This window comes from Hyla sarda, chromosome 4 (genome assembly GCF_029499605.1).
Source record: "Hyla sarda isolate aHylSar1 chromosome 4, aHylSar1.hap1, whole genome shotgun sequence".
NCBI classification, from domain to species: domain Eukaryota; kingdom Metazoa; phylum Chordata; class Amphibia; order Anura; family Hylidae; genus Hyla; species Hyla sarda.
Genome location: NC_079192.1, coordinates 227,522,410 through 227,541,744, shown reverse-complemented (window position 1 = coordinate 227,541,744; position 19,335 = coordinate 227,522,410). Strand labels below are relative to the sequence as shown.

The 19,335-nt window shown below is 41.6% G+C and overlaps 1 protein-coding gene across 2 annotated transcripts in view; it reads right to left on the bottom strand.

The window, feature by feature from the left end:
* Positions 1-19,335, bottom strand: part of TBC1D22A (TBC1 domain family member 22A) — a 576,359-nt gene that overhangs the window by 74,687 nt on the left and 482,337 nt on the right. Inside the window, exon 13 of one of the 2 annotated variants that reach the window (XM_056573701.1) lies at positions 10,950-11,216. The exons of the other annotated variant lie outside the window; for it this stretch is intronic. Coding sequence (XP_056429676.1) covers positions 11,208-11,216 — 9 coding nt within the window. The 3' untranslated portion in view covers positions 10,950-11,207. Of the gene's footprint in view, positions 1-10,949; positions 11,217-19,335 lie in introns of those variants that run through there. 2 annotated transcript variants of the gene reach the window in all.

Below are 19,335 nucleotides of genomic sequence, written 5' to 3'. Positions count from 1 at the left end.
AAGAAAAGGAAAATTTTCCTTTGCCTTGTTCTTTTCTGTATTTAGGCTTTATGAAAGGCTTCGTTCAAAACTTTTTCTGGGTAACCCCTTTGTTTTAACCTCCCCTGCAGTTCCCTAGCTTGCACCACGAAATCTTCCTTGCGACTATTTATTCGCCTCAACCTAAGAAATTGCCCATAAGGGACAGCTTTTTTCACATGTAGTGGATGGTAACTTTCGAAGTGCAGTAGGGAGTTGCAGGCGGTAGGTTTACGATAACCCTGAGTTACGAATCCTTCTTGTGACAGCAATACTTTAACATCTAAAAATTCGAGTTCGGTTCCTCCAACTTTCCAGGGGAATTTTAAGGTTCAGATCATTTTCATCGTTCAGGGCAGACACGAAGTCCACAAAGGTGGACTCCGTGCCTGTCCACGCTATGAAAATATCTACAAATCTATGATAACAGGCTATTGACAAATAACAAATTTCTTTCTTTCTGAGAAAATAAACCTTTTTTCCAGCATTGCTACGCACAAATATGCCAGGATCCAAGCCACTGGGGTCCCCATAGCTACGCCTCCCACCTGTGTGTGCCACTCGTTGTTAAATTTAAACGCATTTGAGGATAGAACTAATTTGAGGGAATCGCAGATAAAGTCAACATAAGTGGAACTTTTCCCAGAGCCATCCAAAAAATCCCTGATAACCTCTACACCTTTTTCCTGTGGAATGCTGGTGTAGAGGCTCTCAATCTCAATTAAGACCAAAATGCAATTCTTTGGTACAATGAGATCCTGGATCGCTCTGAGAAAATCATTGGTGTCTTTCACAAGGGCTGGGATCTCTAATAGAAGGGGATGGAGCAGCCAGTCAATGTACTGGGAGAGGGGTTCCGTTGGGGTCCCCACACCGGAGACTATCGGTCTCCCGGGTGGGGACTCCAATGTTTTATGAACCTTAGGAAGACAATACCAAACTGCCTCTCTAGGATTTTTTAGGAGCAATTTTTCAGCAAGTCTTTTCGAAATAATGCCATTTTCCATATAGGACCTTAAATGTATTCTAAATCCCTTGTCGGATTTTTTTTACAATAATGTCCTCCCTTTTTTCAATCTCTCCAGAGCAGATTTTTCCCCCCTTGAAAGATTATCGGTGTCTTTCGGGTGACATAGGGCTTTTATTTCTTCCATGACCTTTTTGTGAAATAAATCTAAATTGCTCCCTGGGGCTATAGGTGGGCAGAACGTTGATCTATTTCCGCCCACATTTTCAGGAACCTCTACTTCCTCTCTCACTGAATCGCCCTCCTCTCCCCCGGATCATCCGGGAGAAGATACATCAGGGAGAAGAGGCAATCCAGTTCTGCCTGAGGGGCTTCATTGAATACACTAAACCCTAAAGGTCCTATACTGACTGGGATCTCTCCCTCCATCCTGATGTTGTCCCTGGCCGTCTTGTTAGAGAATAATTTTTTGAGACCGATCTTTCGGATCGCCCGAAAAAGATCGATCTCAAACTCTGTTTGATCAAAATCTTCAACTAGACAGAAATTAAGTCCCCTGAAGAGAACTGATCGGGAATCTTCGTCCAGTTCAAAGTCCGACAAGTTGATAATTTTTAAATCAGTGTCCGATTCTCCTGCGTTGGTGTATATGGACTCTAAGTTCTCCAGGTGACTGACTTCCGTCTTTGAGCCCCACTTTTCTCTCCTACATCTCTGCGCCCTCCCCTCCTCGTGTGGCCCCTAAAGGGGCGGCAGTAGCTCCTTTGGAATGTTTGCCGATGTTTTTAGATACGTCCTTAGGATTATCCTTAGGGGGGCATTTGCTATCTTCAGACCGACTGGACTCCGAATCCGTGGTCCAGAAGTCTGTTTTCCGACCTTTCTTTTTATTTTTGTTTCTCCATTGGGGATGACGTTTTCCTTGACCTTTTGGGAAAGAAAAAACTTTCTCTGTTTCAAAATTGGACTTGTCCCTTAAAAATTTGTCCCTTTTTGTATCTTTCAGGGTAACTTGAAGTATAGTGAATTTACACTCCAATTTTTGATTGAAAATTGAGAGTCAGGAACTCTTACTCTTAGTTCTAGTTTAGCTTTCATCAAATCCGATGCAACTTGGGCATATTCTGTTTCATTTTTCTTTAGCACGGCCCTCATCATGTTAAGGCAATAATCCAAATGTATTTGATGCCATTCTTGCATGAATGTTTCATCTTCCATAAATTGTGATGGCTCCTTGTAATTTCGAAGTCCTCTAGGCACCCTATAACACTGTGCGTAGGACTTTAATTATTTAATAATAGTCCAAAATAATCTTGTTTCCTTTTCGGACAAGTTGGAAATTCGGTTCTCAAGACTTTTGATGCTCATAACTTGTAAGACATCTTGTAAGACCGATAGTCTCCGGGGTGGGGACCCCAACGTAACCCCTATCCCAGTACATTGACTGGCTGCTCCATCCCCTTCTATTAGAGATCCCAGCCCTTGTGAAAGACACCAATGATTTTCTCAGAGCGATCCAGGATCTCATTGTACCAAAGAATTGCATTTTGGTCTTAATTGAGATTGAGAGCCTCTACACCAGCATTCCACAGGAAAAAGGTGTAGAGGTTATCAGGGATTTTTTGGATGGCTCTGGGAAAAGTTCCACTTATGTTGACTTTATCTGCAATTCCCTCAAATTAGTTCTATCCTCAAATGCATTTAAATTTTACAATGAGTGGTACACACAGGTGGGAGGCGTAGCTATGGGGACCCCAGTGGCTTGTACCCTGGCAAATTTGTGCGTAGCAATGCTGGAAAAAAGGTTTATTTTCTCAGAAAGAAAGAAATTTGTTAGCTCAATAGCCTGTTATCATAGATTTGTAGATGATATTTTCATCGCGTGGACAGGCACGGAGTCCACCTTTGTGGACTTCGTGTCTGCCCTGAACGATGAAAATGATCTGAACCTAAAAATTCACCTGGAAATTTTGGAGGAACCGAACTTGAATTTTTAGATGTTAAAGTATTTCTGTCACAAGAAGGATTCATAACTCAGGGTTATCGTAAACCTACTGCCTGCAATTCCCTACTGCACTACGAAAGTTACCATCCACTACATGTGAAAAAAGCTGTCCCTTATGGGCAATTTCTTAGGTTGAGGCGAATAAATAGTCGCAAGGAAGATTTCGTGGTGCAAGCTAGGGAACTGTATAGGAGGTTAAAACAAAGGGGTTACCCAGAAAAAGTTTTGAACGAAGCCTTTCATAAAGCCTATAGCTCTGATAGGGATGAATTACTCAAAAACAAGAAATTCCGGAAAAAAAATACATCAACCAGTCAAGTACAGAAAAGAACAAGGCAAGATTTTTCTTTTCTTTCGTTTACAGCCCTCTAGCTGAAAAAATCTGAAAAGCTATAAATAAAAATTGTTTTTTATTACAAAGTGATCCAGATTTAAAACAATGGTCAAATAGTCGCCCCTTAATAACCTTCAAAAGGTCAAAAAACCTGAAAAATGTTTTAGTAAGGAGTGATTTAAAAAGGAGCCCTGAAAAAACCTGGCTATCAAAACAGACATTGAAGGGAACTTATAAATGTGGCAGTTGCAACTGGTGTGCATACTGTTGCACGGATAAGTTTGTGTCTTTGGGGGGCATAGAAGTACCACAAAAGGACTTCATATGCATGGTAAAACGTGGTCTACGCTATTCTCTGCACCTGCCATCCATGAAATGAATGTATTCATTTAGTTTCTGCCGAATATAGCGTCAAGAAATAGTCAAGAAATAGTGTGTTATAATTATTTTCAAATTTGTGTGTTAATCAAGATAGCTTTTTATGTTCACTGAAACCTTTTGTAACACTCCCCCCTTCCGTGACGTGGCTCTAGGAAGTGTACTTACCTGGACCCAGGTGCCAGAAGGGGCTGGTCTAACGAAGCACTGCTCTAGCAGTGCGAAAGCAGCTGTTCACCTGTATGTCCGAGGGTCCACGGTGTCCCGCTGGTTGAAGCCTGTTGACTGCACCGTAACTGAATAAAGTTTCCACTTACCTCTCTCCCTAACCGTGAGTGCTCCCTCCGTTTCTTATACTTCTAAGTAATGTACTGTCACAGCATTCTATGAGGTGTAGCACGGGAAGATTGTGTAGTTTCAAGTGGGACCCCTATTGAGGGACTGCTGCTGTTTACAAGTGGTAGCTTTCAGAACATCCATGCAGCTACACGGTAGTGGCCAATCGCTGTTTCTTGTTGTTCTATATATATAAAAAAAAAATTCCTGGACTTCCATGAAGCTAGCTATGAACTTCAAATATATTCTGACCATATTCCTGACTGGTCCCTTTAGTTTTATGTCTGGTACCTTATTTCTTTATATTAATCTTAGTTCCATCTTTCATCCATATCTTTGATCCCCCCTTTGACGACCTAACATATGATAACATAGTCCCATACCATTTTGTGGGTCTTTAAAAAAAAAAAAAAAAAAACTAAAGCACTAGTTTCTAGTATCTTTACTTGTAACATAAAAACTAATGCTTGGCTATCACTAATGTAGTGTTCCTTCCTGTTAGTTATAAAAAAAAATGTCTTTATTGTATCATAATTGTGTTAAACAACGTTAAACAACGTTTACTAAACATTTACCTGCTGAAAGGTACCATTTAAGTCCTGAATGTTCTTTTTTCCTCATCTAATTTCCAAGAAGGAAAGCCTGCTTTATCTGCAAAGCTTCATTCAATGAGATATAGCTTAGGTGTCTCATAAAAGCCTTTAGCTTTAACCAGTACTTAGAGAGGCATGTAAAATATTTTATAAGTTTATGCATTTCAATTTCAGCATCCCAAGAGAGGAACAATTTTATATGCTTATTACTTCCTTCTCCATTACCTATTTTCCCTAGTGTAAAACCTTTATTTTCTTTCTTCAAAATTACTTAATTTTGTGTTATCAGACAACATGACATTAAAAATAACATATAAAATTACTGCCATGTAAAAGTATAATTTTAGACCCCTTACTCTTCACGAAAAGTGATAGACTTGGAGTTAAAACATACATCTCCGGTATAGGTATCAGAAAAAACTGCCTAGTGCAGCACTGTACTCAGAAAGACCATGAGTACCTAGTTCTAAAATATTCTGTCTTAAGTGGATGCTAATAACCAGAAATGAAAAGATCTTAAAGGCATTAGTATATCAAGGAATTACATTTAACACATTTAAAGCTGTGGTGGATTCTGGAAAGTCACTTGCTCATTAACCCTCTATCAGTTATATAAATGGTGTTTTTCACGCTTCCCATGCTTCAAATAAACAAAAGCCAGCAAGCTTACCTCACCTTCTCCAGCACTACAGCTGTCATATCTTCCGTTTACCAGTCATATGTTGTTGTTCCTTCTTCTGATGAATTCCTACTCCGTGCCCAGCCAATCACAGAGAAGAGGGAGTAGGATGCCATTGGAAGAATAACACAAGAACGGAGACCAGAAGATGCGACTGTTGCAGCACCGGGGAGCAGGTGAGGCAAGTATTAGGGCTTCTGTTGATTTAATGCTAAGAAGGCCTGGAAGTTAGTTAGGGTTTCCCTGGAAAACCCCATTAGGGTAGGGTCACTAGGGCCCCATTTCTGCAGCCACGTAGCTCTGTGTATCTGGATTTCTCCCTGCGTAACTGCTACAAACAGGCATGGTGTCTACAGTGGGAAATTCGCTGCTACAAGCAAACACACCGAGCTACACAGCCGCAAAAAGGTGTTCTTGTGACTGCAGTTGCAGCATGCAAATACGCTGCGGATCTGCTCCGTGTGAGCCTACCTTAGGGTATATATATACATGTACAGGATCCTGCGCATATTTGATACATAGGATTTGAAACTGCAGATTTTTACAAGATAGATATCCCCTCCCATCCTGGAAAATGTTTAGTTATTTAAGAATACATCACTTTTTACAACCATCTTTTAAGATTTCTAGAATATGTTTTATTGCACTGTTTGTCTATTTGGGGTCTTTAGCTACGAAGAGACTGGGCCAAATTTATAAAGCTATGAACGTAAGATCTATCTTTAACCTACAGGACCGTATTATGCTTAAGAATTGGATCTTGGTATAACTTTTCTAAATGGCGAGTGGGCTTGTGCACTTAAATTGTCTAATTTGCCTTTAATGGCAGTCACCCATATAGAAACAGCAGTGAAATCTAGCCTGTAGTGATGTTACACCCCGATAGAGTGCATAAGATGTTTCCCACATGTTTGAGAGAGTGTTGGAGGAAGTGTGGACAACGAGGGACTTCATATTTTGTGGCACATATTGGGCTGCAGTTGAGTTGTTATTGGCAGTTATAACTCAGGTCACATCTACTCTTACACCACAGTTAGCCCTATTATTTTAAGGAGTGAAAGTATACCCCCCACACATGTGCAAAATGCTAGTAATGGCAAAACTTGTATTAACCAGATATTGGAAACTGACAAATATCCTGTGATTGGAGGAAATATGAAATTCACTCCAATACTGCTATAGATTGGAAGAAACTATTGCAATAGGGAGGGGGAAATCCAAATAGGCACAGTGGCTCACTTACCGTTTGATTAGGGAATGGACTGATGTTGTAACAGTATACCTTATGCATACCTATAAAACTGTATACCGCAGATAGGAGATGCTGTTCTGAAGAAATAAATGTTAGAGAATACATCAATCAGACTGTATTAGGCACCAGGCCTCTGATTTTCCTTCTCCCATCCAATCACAGTTAGATAGTGATTGTCTAGTTAGACAGAGTCTCCTATTTGTCTGCAGACAGGAACTTTTGAGGGATCGGTTCCGGAGTGGGGCCATCCTTATTAGGATGTTAAACTCCGCCTTAGGAATAGGGGTAGATTGAGGGAGATGATTAGGGTCATAGGCGTGCGCAGCCTATTGCATTAGGGTGTGCACCCTAAAGCACAAACTCCCGCTGCGCGTGTGTGTGTGTATATATATATATATATACACGCACACATACACACAGTTAGTATAGTTCCCCCACATTAGGTGCAGCATAGTTCCCCCACATTAGGTGCAGTATAAGTCCCGCCACATTAGGTGCAGTATAATTCCCGCCACATTAGGTGCAGTATAAGTCCCGCCACATTAGGTGCAGTATAGGTCCCCCACATTAGGCGCAGTATAAGTCCCTGCACACTAGGTTGGCAGTACAGTTCCCCCACATTAGGTTGGCAGTATAAGTCCCTGCACACTAGGTTGGCAGTACAGTTCCCCCACATTAGGTTGGCAGTACAGTTCCCCCACATTAGGTTGGCAGTACAGTTCCCCCACATTAGGTTGGCAGTACAGTTCCCCCACATTAGGTTGGCAGTACAGTTCCCCCACATTAGGTTGGCAGTACAGTTCCCCCACATTAGGTTGGCAGTACAGTTCCCCCACATTAGGTGCCACCTAATGTAGGGGAACTGTACTGCACCTAATGTGGGGGAACTGTACTGCACCTAATGTGGGGGAACTGTACTGCACCTAATGTGGGGGAACTGTACTGCACCTAATGTGGGGGAACTGTACTGCACCAGTACAGTTCCCCCACATTAAGTGCAGTACAGTTCCCCCACATTAGGTGTAGTATAGTTCCCCACATTATGTGCAGTACAGTTCCCCCACATTAGGTGCAGTACAGTCCCCCCACATTAGGTGCAGTACAGTGCCACCACATTAGGTGCAGTACAGTCCCCCCACATTAGGTGCAGTATAGTTCCCCACATTAGGTGCAGTATAGTTCCCCACATTAGGTGCAGTATAGTTCCCCACATTAGGTGCAGTACAGTTCCCCCACATTAGGTGCAGTATAGTTCCCCCACATTAGGTGCAGTATAGTTCCCCCACATTAGGTGCAGTATAGTTCCCCCACATTAGGTGCAGTATAGCTCCCCATATTAGGTGCAGTATAGCTCCCCATATTAGGTGCAGTATAGTTCCCCCACATTAGGTGCAGTATAGTTCCCCCACATTAGGTGCAGTATAGTTCCCCCACATTAGGTGCAGTATAGCTCCCCATATTAGGTGCAGTATAGTTCCCCCACATTAGGTGCAGTATAGTTCCCCCACATTAGGTGCAGTACAGTTCCCCCACATTAGGTGCAGTATAGCTCCCCCACATTAGGTGCAGTATAGCTCCCCCACATTAGGTGCAGTATAGCTCCCCCACATTAGGTGCAGTATAGCTCCCCCACATTAGGTGCAGTATAGCTCCCCCACATTAGGTGCAGTATATCTCCCCACATTAGGTGCAGTATAGTCCCCCACATTAGGTGCAGTATAGTCCCCCACATTAGGTGCAGTATAGCTCCCCCACATTAGGTGCAGTATATCTCCCCACATTAGGTGCAGTATAGTCCCCCACATTAGGTGCAGTATAGTTCCCCACATTAGGTGCAGTATAGTTCCCCCACATTAGGTGCAGTATATCTCCCCACATTAGGTGCAGTATAGTCCCCCACATTAGGTGCAGTATAGTCCCCCACATTAGGTGCAGTATAGTCCCCCACATTAGGTGCAGTATAGTCCCCCACATTAGGTGCAGGATAGTCCCCCACATTAGGTGCAGGATAGTCCCCCACATTAGGTGCAGTATAGCGTGCAGTATAGTCCCCCACATTAGGTGCAGTATATTCCCCACAGACATAAAGCCTTCAGCCATATACAGTGTATGGCTGGAGGCTGTATGTCTGTGTACTGCCCCATTTCAGTGTTCCGACCACCGGTCCTCCGGTCCGGGGTCACGATCTACTGCTATGGCCTATAGTCCATAGCAGTAGGTCCCGGGACCGGAGGACCGGTAGTCGGAACACTGAAGAAGACGTGCTGCCAGCTCGTGTTGGTCACTTACCATTCCGGCCGGCGCGCGCATCCTCTTCCTTGAATCTCCGCTCCTCCGTTACTATGGGCGCACGGGACGTCAATGACGTCCCTGCGTGCGCTACTTCCCGGCGGCCCCTGTGTTTTTTAAAGTTAACGCGGGGGCCGCTGTAGAAAGGTAACCGGGACATCCTTGTGTCCCGAAAAGATCTTTCGGGACACAGGGATGTCCCGAATGTGAGGGCTGCGGGCTGCTCAGTGGTGGCCTCGGATGCCCCACTGAGCTTGATTAGGGTGTGCCTGGGCACACCCGGCACACCCCGTGCGCACGCCTATGATTAGGGTCAGTAGGTAGAGGCCACATACATCAGGCCTTACATCTATTCCCTAGGTCCCCTCCCCTCTCCCCCTACACCCTGCTCCCCTCACCTTTCCTTTAATCATCTAGTACATATTGGACTTTATTGTAAGCCTCCATATCATGGAGCAAGTATCATAAGTCTCCAGAACATGGAGCAAGGATGTTGAGTACACTGGCAATTTATAGTTTTTTTTTTTTCTTTTATGTGCACTACCCAGCCATGGTACCCTCTGGCATTGGGGCACTGCACTAGCTCATATCCATTTGGGTTATCATCTCCGTGTGGGAGATAAGGTTTCGGCATTAATCTTGGTTTGGGATTTTAGTGTAAAAAAATTATAAGTTTTAGTGTTTTTCTGTGAATTTTTTGCTTGGCAACACTGATGATCCATAGGATTTTTCATTGAAGTTTCATAGAACTGCATTTGAAACAAAACTGCAGATTTTAAGCTACAGATTTCAATGTAAACAAATGACAGAACACAGCTTCAAATCCTGCGCACCAAATATGTGCAGGATACTGTACATGTGAATACACCCTTTAAGTTGAAAAAAGCCCTAATTTTTATTGCATTTTTTTCAGTTTTAAAGGGGTACTCCGCCCCTAGATATGTTATTCCCTATCCAAAGTATAGAGGATAATATGTCTGATCAGGGATAACATGATTTGATCCATTCATGTCTATGGGAGGGGGTGAGATGGCTAGTACACAGCTGTCACGCCCCCTCCCATTAACATGAATGGAGGGGAATTCCCAGGCTTCCATGCCCGTAATGCCACCGCACCAGCCCAGAGATTTTGTAGTCCCTTAAATTTCATCATGGTGTTATCTTAGCATTCTGGGAACTGTAGTACTGAGCAACTACTCAACCAGGAAGTACTGAGAGGACACGGTAGGGGAAAGAACTACATACCCACAAAACAAATGGATTTTGATGGTTTCAGAACTAGGGCAAATAGCATATGTTTATGCATCAATTTTTATAAGGCTTAAAATAACAACAAATGAACATAACCTTTTCTTTAACAATATTCTGTCTTCAGTGGTGCCACTTTGTGGTTTGCTTTGGCTTTCAAGGGCATAGTGCACAAGCTCTGGTCTCCTAGATCCCTTCCTATTTTGGTAGTGAATCAATGCAATTGAACTGCACAGAACCAGGATAAAACATAGTAACAGAATGAACATGGTAACTTATTTGCCCCCAATAGAGAGGCCAAGCCTTGTTCTCACTAAATAACCTATACCCTTGGTTAGGCCTCCCAATGATTTCTATATGATCCATTGAAGTCAGAAGGAGCTCAAAAAAGACACACAGCTGCATATGGGCTTGTTTTAGTTGGCTCTTCCTTTTTATGGCAACCTAGAAGAACTGCCTTGAAATAACTTGTTGGGTTGATATATGCTCCATATATCACTTACTCCATTTACTCCAATGATAAGCAATTTGATGGGCTTATTAGAAGTAAATAGAGCGCATGAACAAGCAAACTGCAAGTTTCAGAGAGTAGAACGCCAGTCACACGATCCAGGTCACGATAAGAACAACCTGTAAATGACTTAAAAAGGTACCTGTAAAGGAACTACCAATACTACATTGCATTACATAGAGGTTGTTAATGGGCCACAAAATATCATTTTTGCTTATCATGATTCTTTAATTCTTGTACACAACTTGTTTACTAAATAAAAAGAGACGACTATGTTGCTCACAGATTAGAGTTCTTAGATTGTTTTTTAGGCCCTTAAAAATGAGGACTTCTGGGGAATGGCCCAGAGTTAGATAACGCTTAAAACAAACTAAGTACTTTATATAAGTACCTAAATAAATCCTAGGTTACGCTATCTTGTGACTAATTTGCAGGCTAGACAGCTGGTATGGTGGATAATCAAATAAGCTACTGTTTGTCACCAACAATATGTCACAAAGTGATTGTAGTTCAATCAAATTAATCTCTGTCACAGACAATATGTTGGAAAGCAGAGAATATCTATGTCATTGTCAGACTGCAGTAGGCTGAATATCTTTAGTATGCCTAAGAAAATGGAAACAAACAGGATTAACGTTAGATCATAACAAAAGAGTGCAGAATATAATCAGATGGCTCACAAGATCAGGATTAATTACAACTTTAAACACAACAGAACAAATGCAAACACAACTTGCAGTCTTGCACGCCATTCACACTTGTAAGAAAAAATTGAATTAATGCAAACCATGCTAATTAATAATATATATACGATACTAACTACATCCATCTTAAGGCACAGTAGTAGGAAAAATAGCTGGTTTTATGTGCGGTTTTAAATGCAACAAATACATTTAGCCTGCATCTGAATATCATGTGACTAAATGTATATATATATATATATATATATATATATATATATATACACACACATATATATATATATATATATATATATATATATATATATATATAAATGGATATAGGCAGCACACCAAAATGGGTGAAAAAAGTAAGTGCTTTTATTCCAAGGAAAATTGACAACGTTTCAGCGATCTCTCACCGCCATTTTCAAGTGATTTACAAGTGATACAAGCGGGGTTAAATACCTCCCCAAATCAGTGACATCATCAACATTTACATATCATGTGACATCTGACATGTTATAAACAGAGTATAAACTATACAAACCAATAAATATAAACATGATCAATTTAGTGTATTCTATACTGTGGTACAAAGTGTATACATCTCTGTATTCCGATCGCCAATCATTTATAGGATCGGGTTGTGATATAAATGTACAATTACAACAGTGATCGTGTAAACAAAACAAGTAAAAAAGGGGTTAAAAGACGTTACCCAATCAAGCAAACCCGTTTGTTTTAGCCGGCCTCTTCGCAAACGCGCCATGATCCGCAGACCCGAGTCCACATGGGACGCCGGGATCTACTTCCGGTGTAACCGGAGTTCAACCAATCATAGTAACGGCGTCCCTGGTAGTCATAGAGACCTCCCGACCTGTCAGGTAAACAATTACTTGCGCATCGCGGCCAAGCTCCGTGGCTCTCAGCGCATGCTCAGTGTATATATCGGTGTTCACAAGCGCCATATTAATTCAGGGCAAATAAATATTAGGTTATGTAGCGAACTGCTGGCAAAGCACTTCACTCAATTGACAAATGTATAGTAGGAATCATATTATTCCAATATTGTAACCCTGCACACATGCTAGAAAACAATCAAGGGACCTGGACACTTGCCCTCTGTTATGTACCGCACGGATCTGGGTGCGACTTATGGAATCCATAGGGTCCCAAAGTACGCTTCTCCCTACCAGATTGGTAAAAGCCTCACCTTCTGGCTGTCAGGATACTTCACCAGACCGTTCTTGTCAATACAGAGGTGTCCAACGGCAACCCATCACACACGTGACAATCATACCAGGGTACAACATTAGTAGTAGATCAATTAAAGAACATAAGGGGTATATGTCTTACAGTATCGATATAAGTATAGGGGCGCCGTCACTATACTGGTAAAATTTAAACAAATATCGAAAATAAGTAAAAATTGAAAATTATAGATAGAAAATTATATATAAAAAAGAATGCGGATCCGTGTTGAGGTACTCGGTTCTTTTCTCAGGGTTGCTTGATTTTAACGTCGATAATCAATACTTCAAGATTTCTGAAATTTAAGACGACAAGTATTAGTAAATAATATCACTTGTAGAATACATAACCACACTGAACATAACCTTACACTGGGACTCTACAACAATTATCTCATCATCATCCTTGGCATAACTACAAATTCTACGTTCAGACCATTTGGTTTAAGGGAATTGAGGTCATATATCCACCTCAATTCTCTTTTCTGTAATGCGGCGACCCTATCCCCACCTCTCCTTAGCGGTGGAATATGATCTACCACCATACATTTTAGATCCTGTTCTCGATGTCCCGCTTCCAAAAAATGCTTGGACACCGGTAAATCGACTCTCCCTTTGCGTATAGAGTATCTATGTTGATTCAATCTTACTTTGAACTCACATTTTGTCTCTCCAATATAAATAAACCCACAGGGACACCACAGAATATAGACCACAAAATCACTCTCACAATTAAGATAGAATTTTATAGGATAAGCTTTGCCTGTCTGGGGGTGCGTGAATGTATTCCCCCTCTGCACATTCCTACAATTCACGCACCTCCTACAGGGAAAGCATCCCTTTGCCTGTACCGAAACATATTTCTGTGTTTGAATTTGTTTAGACACATCCGCCCTTACTAGCTCATCCTTCAAATTTCTGGCCCTACGATAGGACATGAGGGGCATTTCCCTAAATTCAGGAATATTGGGAAAACTTTCACTGATCAAGTGCCAATGTTTTTTTAATTTTTGGGCAATCTGTCCTGATACTTCATTAAAGGTAGAAATAAATGGAATACGTGTTGTCTGATCTCTTTTAGTTCTAGATTTCCTCTGTCACCTCCTTTCCTCATAAAGCCTCTGTTTCTGCCTATTAACCAGAGTGGAGGGATAACCTCTGGTCATAAATTGGGTTGCCATTTTATTTACTGCCTGATCCAATTTCTCACTGCTGTCAACAATTCTGCTGGCACGTAGAAATTGGCTATATGGTAGTGACTCAATCATCTGTCTCGGGTGGCACGAGAAGATTTCAGAAATCTTGAAGTATTGATTATCGACGTTAAAATCAAGCAACCCTGAGAAAAGAACCGAGTACCTCAACACGGATCCGCATTCTTTTTTATATATAATTTTCTATCTATAATTTTCAATTTTTACTTATTTTCGATATTTGTTAAAATTTTACCAGTATAGTGACGGCGCCCCTATACTTATATCGATACTGTAAGACATATACCCCTTATGTTCTTTAATTGATCTACTACTAATGTTGTACCCTGGTATGATTGTCACGTGTATGATGGGTTGCCGTTGGACACCTCTGTATTGACAAGAACGGTCTGGTGAAGTATCCTGACAGCCAGAAGGTGAGGCTTTTACCAATCTGGTAGGGAGAAGCGTACTTTGGGACCCTATGGATTCCATAAGTCGCACCCAGATCCGTGCGGTACATAACAGAGGGCAAGTGTCCAGGTCCCTTGATTGTTTTCTAGCATGTGTGCAGGGTTACAATATTGGAATAATATGATTCCTACTATACATTTGTCAATTGAGTGAAGTGCTTTGCCAGCAGTTCGCTACATAACCTAATATTTATTTGCCCTGAATTAATATGGCGCTTGTGAACACCGATATATACACTGAGCATGCGCTGAGAGCCACGGAGCTTGGCCGCGATGCGCAAGTAATTGTTTACCTGACAGGTCGGGAGGTCTCTATGACTACCAGGGACGCCGTTACTATGATTGGTTGAACTCCGGTTACACCGGAAGTAGATCCCGGCGTCCCATGTGGACTCGGGTCTGCGGATCATGGCGCGTTTGCGAAGAGGCCGGCTAAAACAAACGGGTTTGCTTGATTGGGTAACGTCTTTTAACCCCTTTTTTACTTGTTTTGTTTACACGATCACTGTTGTAATTGTACATTTATATCACAACCCGATCCTATAAATGATTGGCGATCGGAATACAGAGATGTATACACTTTGTACCACAGTATAGAATACACTAAATTGATCATGTTTATATTTATTGGTTTGTATAGTTTATACTCTGTTTATAACATGTCAGATGTCACATGATATGTAAATGTTGATGATGTCACTGATTTGGGGAGGTATTTAACCCCGCTTGTATCACTTGTAAATCACTTGAAAATGGCGGTGAGAGATCGCTGAAACGTTGTCAATTTTCCTTGGAATAAAAGCACTTACTTTTTTCACCCATTTTGGTGTGCTGCCTATATCCATTTATATCTAAAGAGGACCGGAGCACCGAGGTTCAAGGGCTTGCACCCAATCACCTGGATACGAGGAGGTGCTGCTTTGTATGATAATTATTATATATATATATATATATATATACACACATATATATATATATATATATACACACACACAAAATGCATATGGAAGGTCATCAGACCCATTTAAGTTTTCACATTTTGTTATGTTGTAGACTTGTCCTAAATTAAAAAAAAATCCCCCATCATTCTGCACTCAATATCCCATAATGCCAAAGTGAAAACAGAGTGTGAGAAATCTTTACTAATTTATTGAAAAGGAAAAACTAAAACATTGCATTGACATAAGTATTCAGACCCTTTACTCTGTATCTAGTTGAAATACATCTTTGGGCAGCAATTACAGCCTCCATTCTTTTTGAGCATGATGCAATAAAGTTTGTATACCTGGATTTGGGGATTTACCAAAATTCTTCTCTGCATATTCTCTCAAGTCCTGTCAGGTTGCATCTTTGGTAGAAGCCATTTTCAGGTATCTCTAAAGATGTTTGGGTTTAGGCAAGGATCTGGCTGGACCACTTAAGAAAATTCACAAAATTGTCCCTAAGAAACTCCTTGGTTGTCCTGCCTATGTGCTTAGGGTCACTGACATGTTGAAAGGTACAGTCCAGTCTAAAGGTATATCATCTCATTATGTATATCTCTGTACTTTGCTCCATTCTCAATATTGACCAGTGTTCCTGTCTAAACTGCTGAAAAACACCCCACAACATAATGCTGCCAACACCATGCTTCACTGTACAGATGGTATTGGGTAGGTGATGAGTAGTAACCGGTTTCCTCTAAACATGATGTTAGAATTGTGGCCAGTAAGTTCAATTTTGGTTTATCAGATCAAAGAATCTTGACACAGTCTGAGAATCCTTTAGGTGCTTTTCTTTTGCAAACTTCAACAGACTTTCATGTGTCTTTTACTGAGGGGATGTTTTTTTTCCGCCAATCTTCCATAAAGGCCAGATGGTGGAGTGCTGCAGTGATGGTTGGCCTGAAAGTTTCTTACATCTGCACACAGGGATGTAGAAATCCTGTTGCCCGATGCCTGGGACATGCAGTTCCGGGCATCGGGCAAGTGAATTTTTCAGGCCTTTAGCCCTGCTTTGGGCAAGCATGTCCAGACCATAACCGGCGGCCCCCAGCTGATTTCAGTAGCTGGTGGCCGTAGCTAATAGCCGGCAGGCGTCAATTGCTGTGGCCAGCTATTAACCCTTTAGATTACCACTGTCAAAGCTGAGAGCGGCGTCTAAAGGGACATGTAAATGCTCCCAGTGGGGTGGATCGTCTCCCCCCCCCCCCCCAAGCGTGATTCGGGGGGGGGGGGGGGGGGAGATGGGGAGAGTTCCACTGTAGAGGTAGCCAGAGGGCTTACCACTGCTTCCCTAGGGACCATGGCTCTGTCAATGATAGAGCCTGGCTGGACCAGGCTTTATCAATGGAGCGCAGAGTACACAGAACAATGGAGTTCATTAGAACTGAATAGATATGTATAAGGAATCTAATGATAAGAGAGATGAGAGGCCACCATAGCTAAAGCTCAGTGTCATGCTAAATTTTAGTTTTTCCTATTTAATACAATTGCAACAATGTTTAAAAATCAGTTTTTTACTTTGTTGTTATGAGATTTTGAGGGTAGAATGATGGGGAAAACTTTTTTATTTTTGCACAACAACACAACATAACACAATGTTAAAAAAATGAAATGGTCTGAAAAATCTTCTTTTAGGCAGTAATTATAGCAATAATGCAAAATACTGACATTTTCAATAAATTGCTGTTAGAAAAACTTAGCACCACTAAATCTAAAAGGGAAATAAAAGCATATACTTTTCTTGCCATCAGACATTGTGCTGAACATGGAATAATACTATAGATCTAAGACTGCAAAATAAATCTGTTTTTGGTCAAAGACAATCCTCTTTCAAAATGTATAGCAGCTGGATCAGTGACCAGCTAACTGCCATAGATCTGGCTAGTGAAACCCTTTAGCAAACAACTTTACCATCTGAGAAGGTCCCCCAGCAACTCCTACCAGGATCTATTTCTTGGAGGGCAACATAGTATGTGTAATGACCGCCACTCTTACTGATGAAGATTCTTATACAAAGCTCCTTAAAGGAGAAATGTAGTGAAAAATACTTTATTAGCTCTGTGTCTGGGCTGCAAAAACGACAACTTTAACTTTAACTCACCTCCCGACGTTCCCCCCATTGCACGGATATCGGTGTCCCGGTCCTCCGGTCTTATTCCTGCTTCCAGGTGACTGTGAGTCATACTGTTCTCAGCGTATCGCCGACCACAGTGATGTCCTGAATCGGCTGGTAATAGGCTAAGAACACTGTCATGTAGGCAGCCCAGGCAGAAGGGAGAAGGCGGGGCCCAGGCTCCTTACATATCAGTGCGCTCAGCCTATCACCAGCCAAACAAGCAATTTGTCTGACAGCTTTATGAGCCGAGTCCTGAACATGCACTGTATCAATCAAATGACCAGCCTTTTCAACTGACTATTTGCATAGTGCTGTGGGCCTACACAAATAGGTACATTTGGTACTTGCTGGCTACAAAGGAGTTTGGTTCTTGCTACTTCTGTGACCAATCTTGTCTGTATATTTGATTGTGTCCACCTGTCTGTTCATCCTGACCTCTGCCCGACAAGCATTTCTAACCGAATGCACATGAAGGGTTATTTCTGCCTGCTGCCTTAGTATTGTATTCTGGAGTTGACTCTCTTTGTCAGTACCATAATGTGAATTGAATACAGAGCAAAAGGCATTAAACAGTTGGAGGACTAGAGGTTACTCTGAACCTTGCTGTTAATGCTGGAAGGTGGCAGTCACTTACTACTATCCTCCATAGGGTGATTTTGTGATGACAAACACTACTAAGTTAGTTGGCAGGGAAAGAATCCTAATTTTAACATTAAATTACAGGAAAATTTGAACAAGCTTGGGATTATATGTACAGTGTAACTGAGTTGGAAAATCCCCCAATTTATAAAGCTGAATATCTATTTACATGCAAAAACAACCTAAATATTTTATGTAAATCATCTAAAATCAAATTGTGCACTACCAAGATTAAAGGGGTTAACCTAGAAAGATACTTTAGGACACCTGGATATCAAAGATGGGGTCCCCAACTTGAGACCCTCTATTTTAACCAGGGAACCTGCATAATAGAGGGGAGCTGAAAAAAAGAGTCCATGTAGGAAATATTCACTCCTTTTACCCCAAAGACCTTCAAATAGCCATGACTCTTTTTACCATGGTAAAATACTGCTAAACAAGAAAAGAAAAAATAATAATTTGTGGGATGAAATTGAAAAAAAAAAAAAGGACATTTTGCTATTTTTGGTGGTGGGAAGTGGGGATGGTGTTCATTTTACACAGTGTACTTTATAGTGAAACGGTCATATCTTCATTCTATGGGTCAGTATGATTTAAGTGATAGCATGTGAGATCGCTATTGATCGTATCATCTATGGGATTAAATGATCCACATCAATATATTTGCCGATGTTGGCCATTGAAGAGTCAGTTTAGCTCATAGTCAGTTAGAACGCCCCGGAGTGTGTTCGCACCGGGTCTGATTACGGGCGATCACAGGGTGGGCGGCATGTGACGTCACGCCTGTGCCCCTGTGTGACGCCACGCTCCGCCCCTCAATGCAAGCCTATGAGAGGGGGAGTGTCACACGCCGCCCGCCCTGTGATCGCCTGTAATCAGACCCGGAGAGAACACGCTCCGGGGACTGATTACAAACGGGGTGCCGCGTGCAAGATCACGGGGTCCCCAGCGGCGGGACTCCCGCGGTCAGGCATCTTATCCCCTATCCTTTGGATAGGGGATAAGATGTCTAAGGACCAGAGTACCCCTTTAAGGGGTTAAACAAAACCTTCACATCTCTAAAGGCACTGGTAATGTCCGGCTAGAAAACACAAATGCTGCAAATTTGCAAGACTGTGAAGTCTCACAATTCTTGTTTTCTTCACATTAAATGACAAAATATTCTACAATAACACAGCAAGAACTTGATGTGAAATTATTCTCAGAGCCTCCATAACAAGTATTTTTGCCAAGAATCCTTTGCCCCTGAAGATGCCATAATTGACGTTATTAAGAACAGAGTAAATGGTTTATTTTTTGCCTTTAAGAAAAAGAACATAACAGTCATTATCTAATTGCTTGATGTATGAACTGAATAGTAAATGTAACATTTTCAGCAAATCGATGAA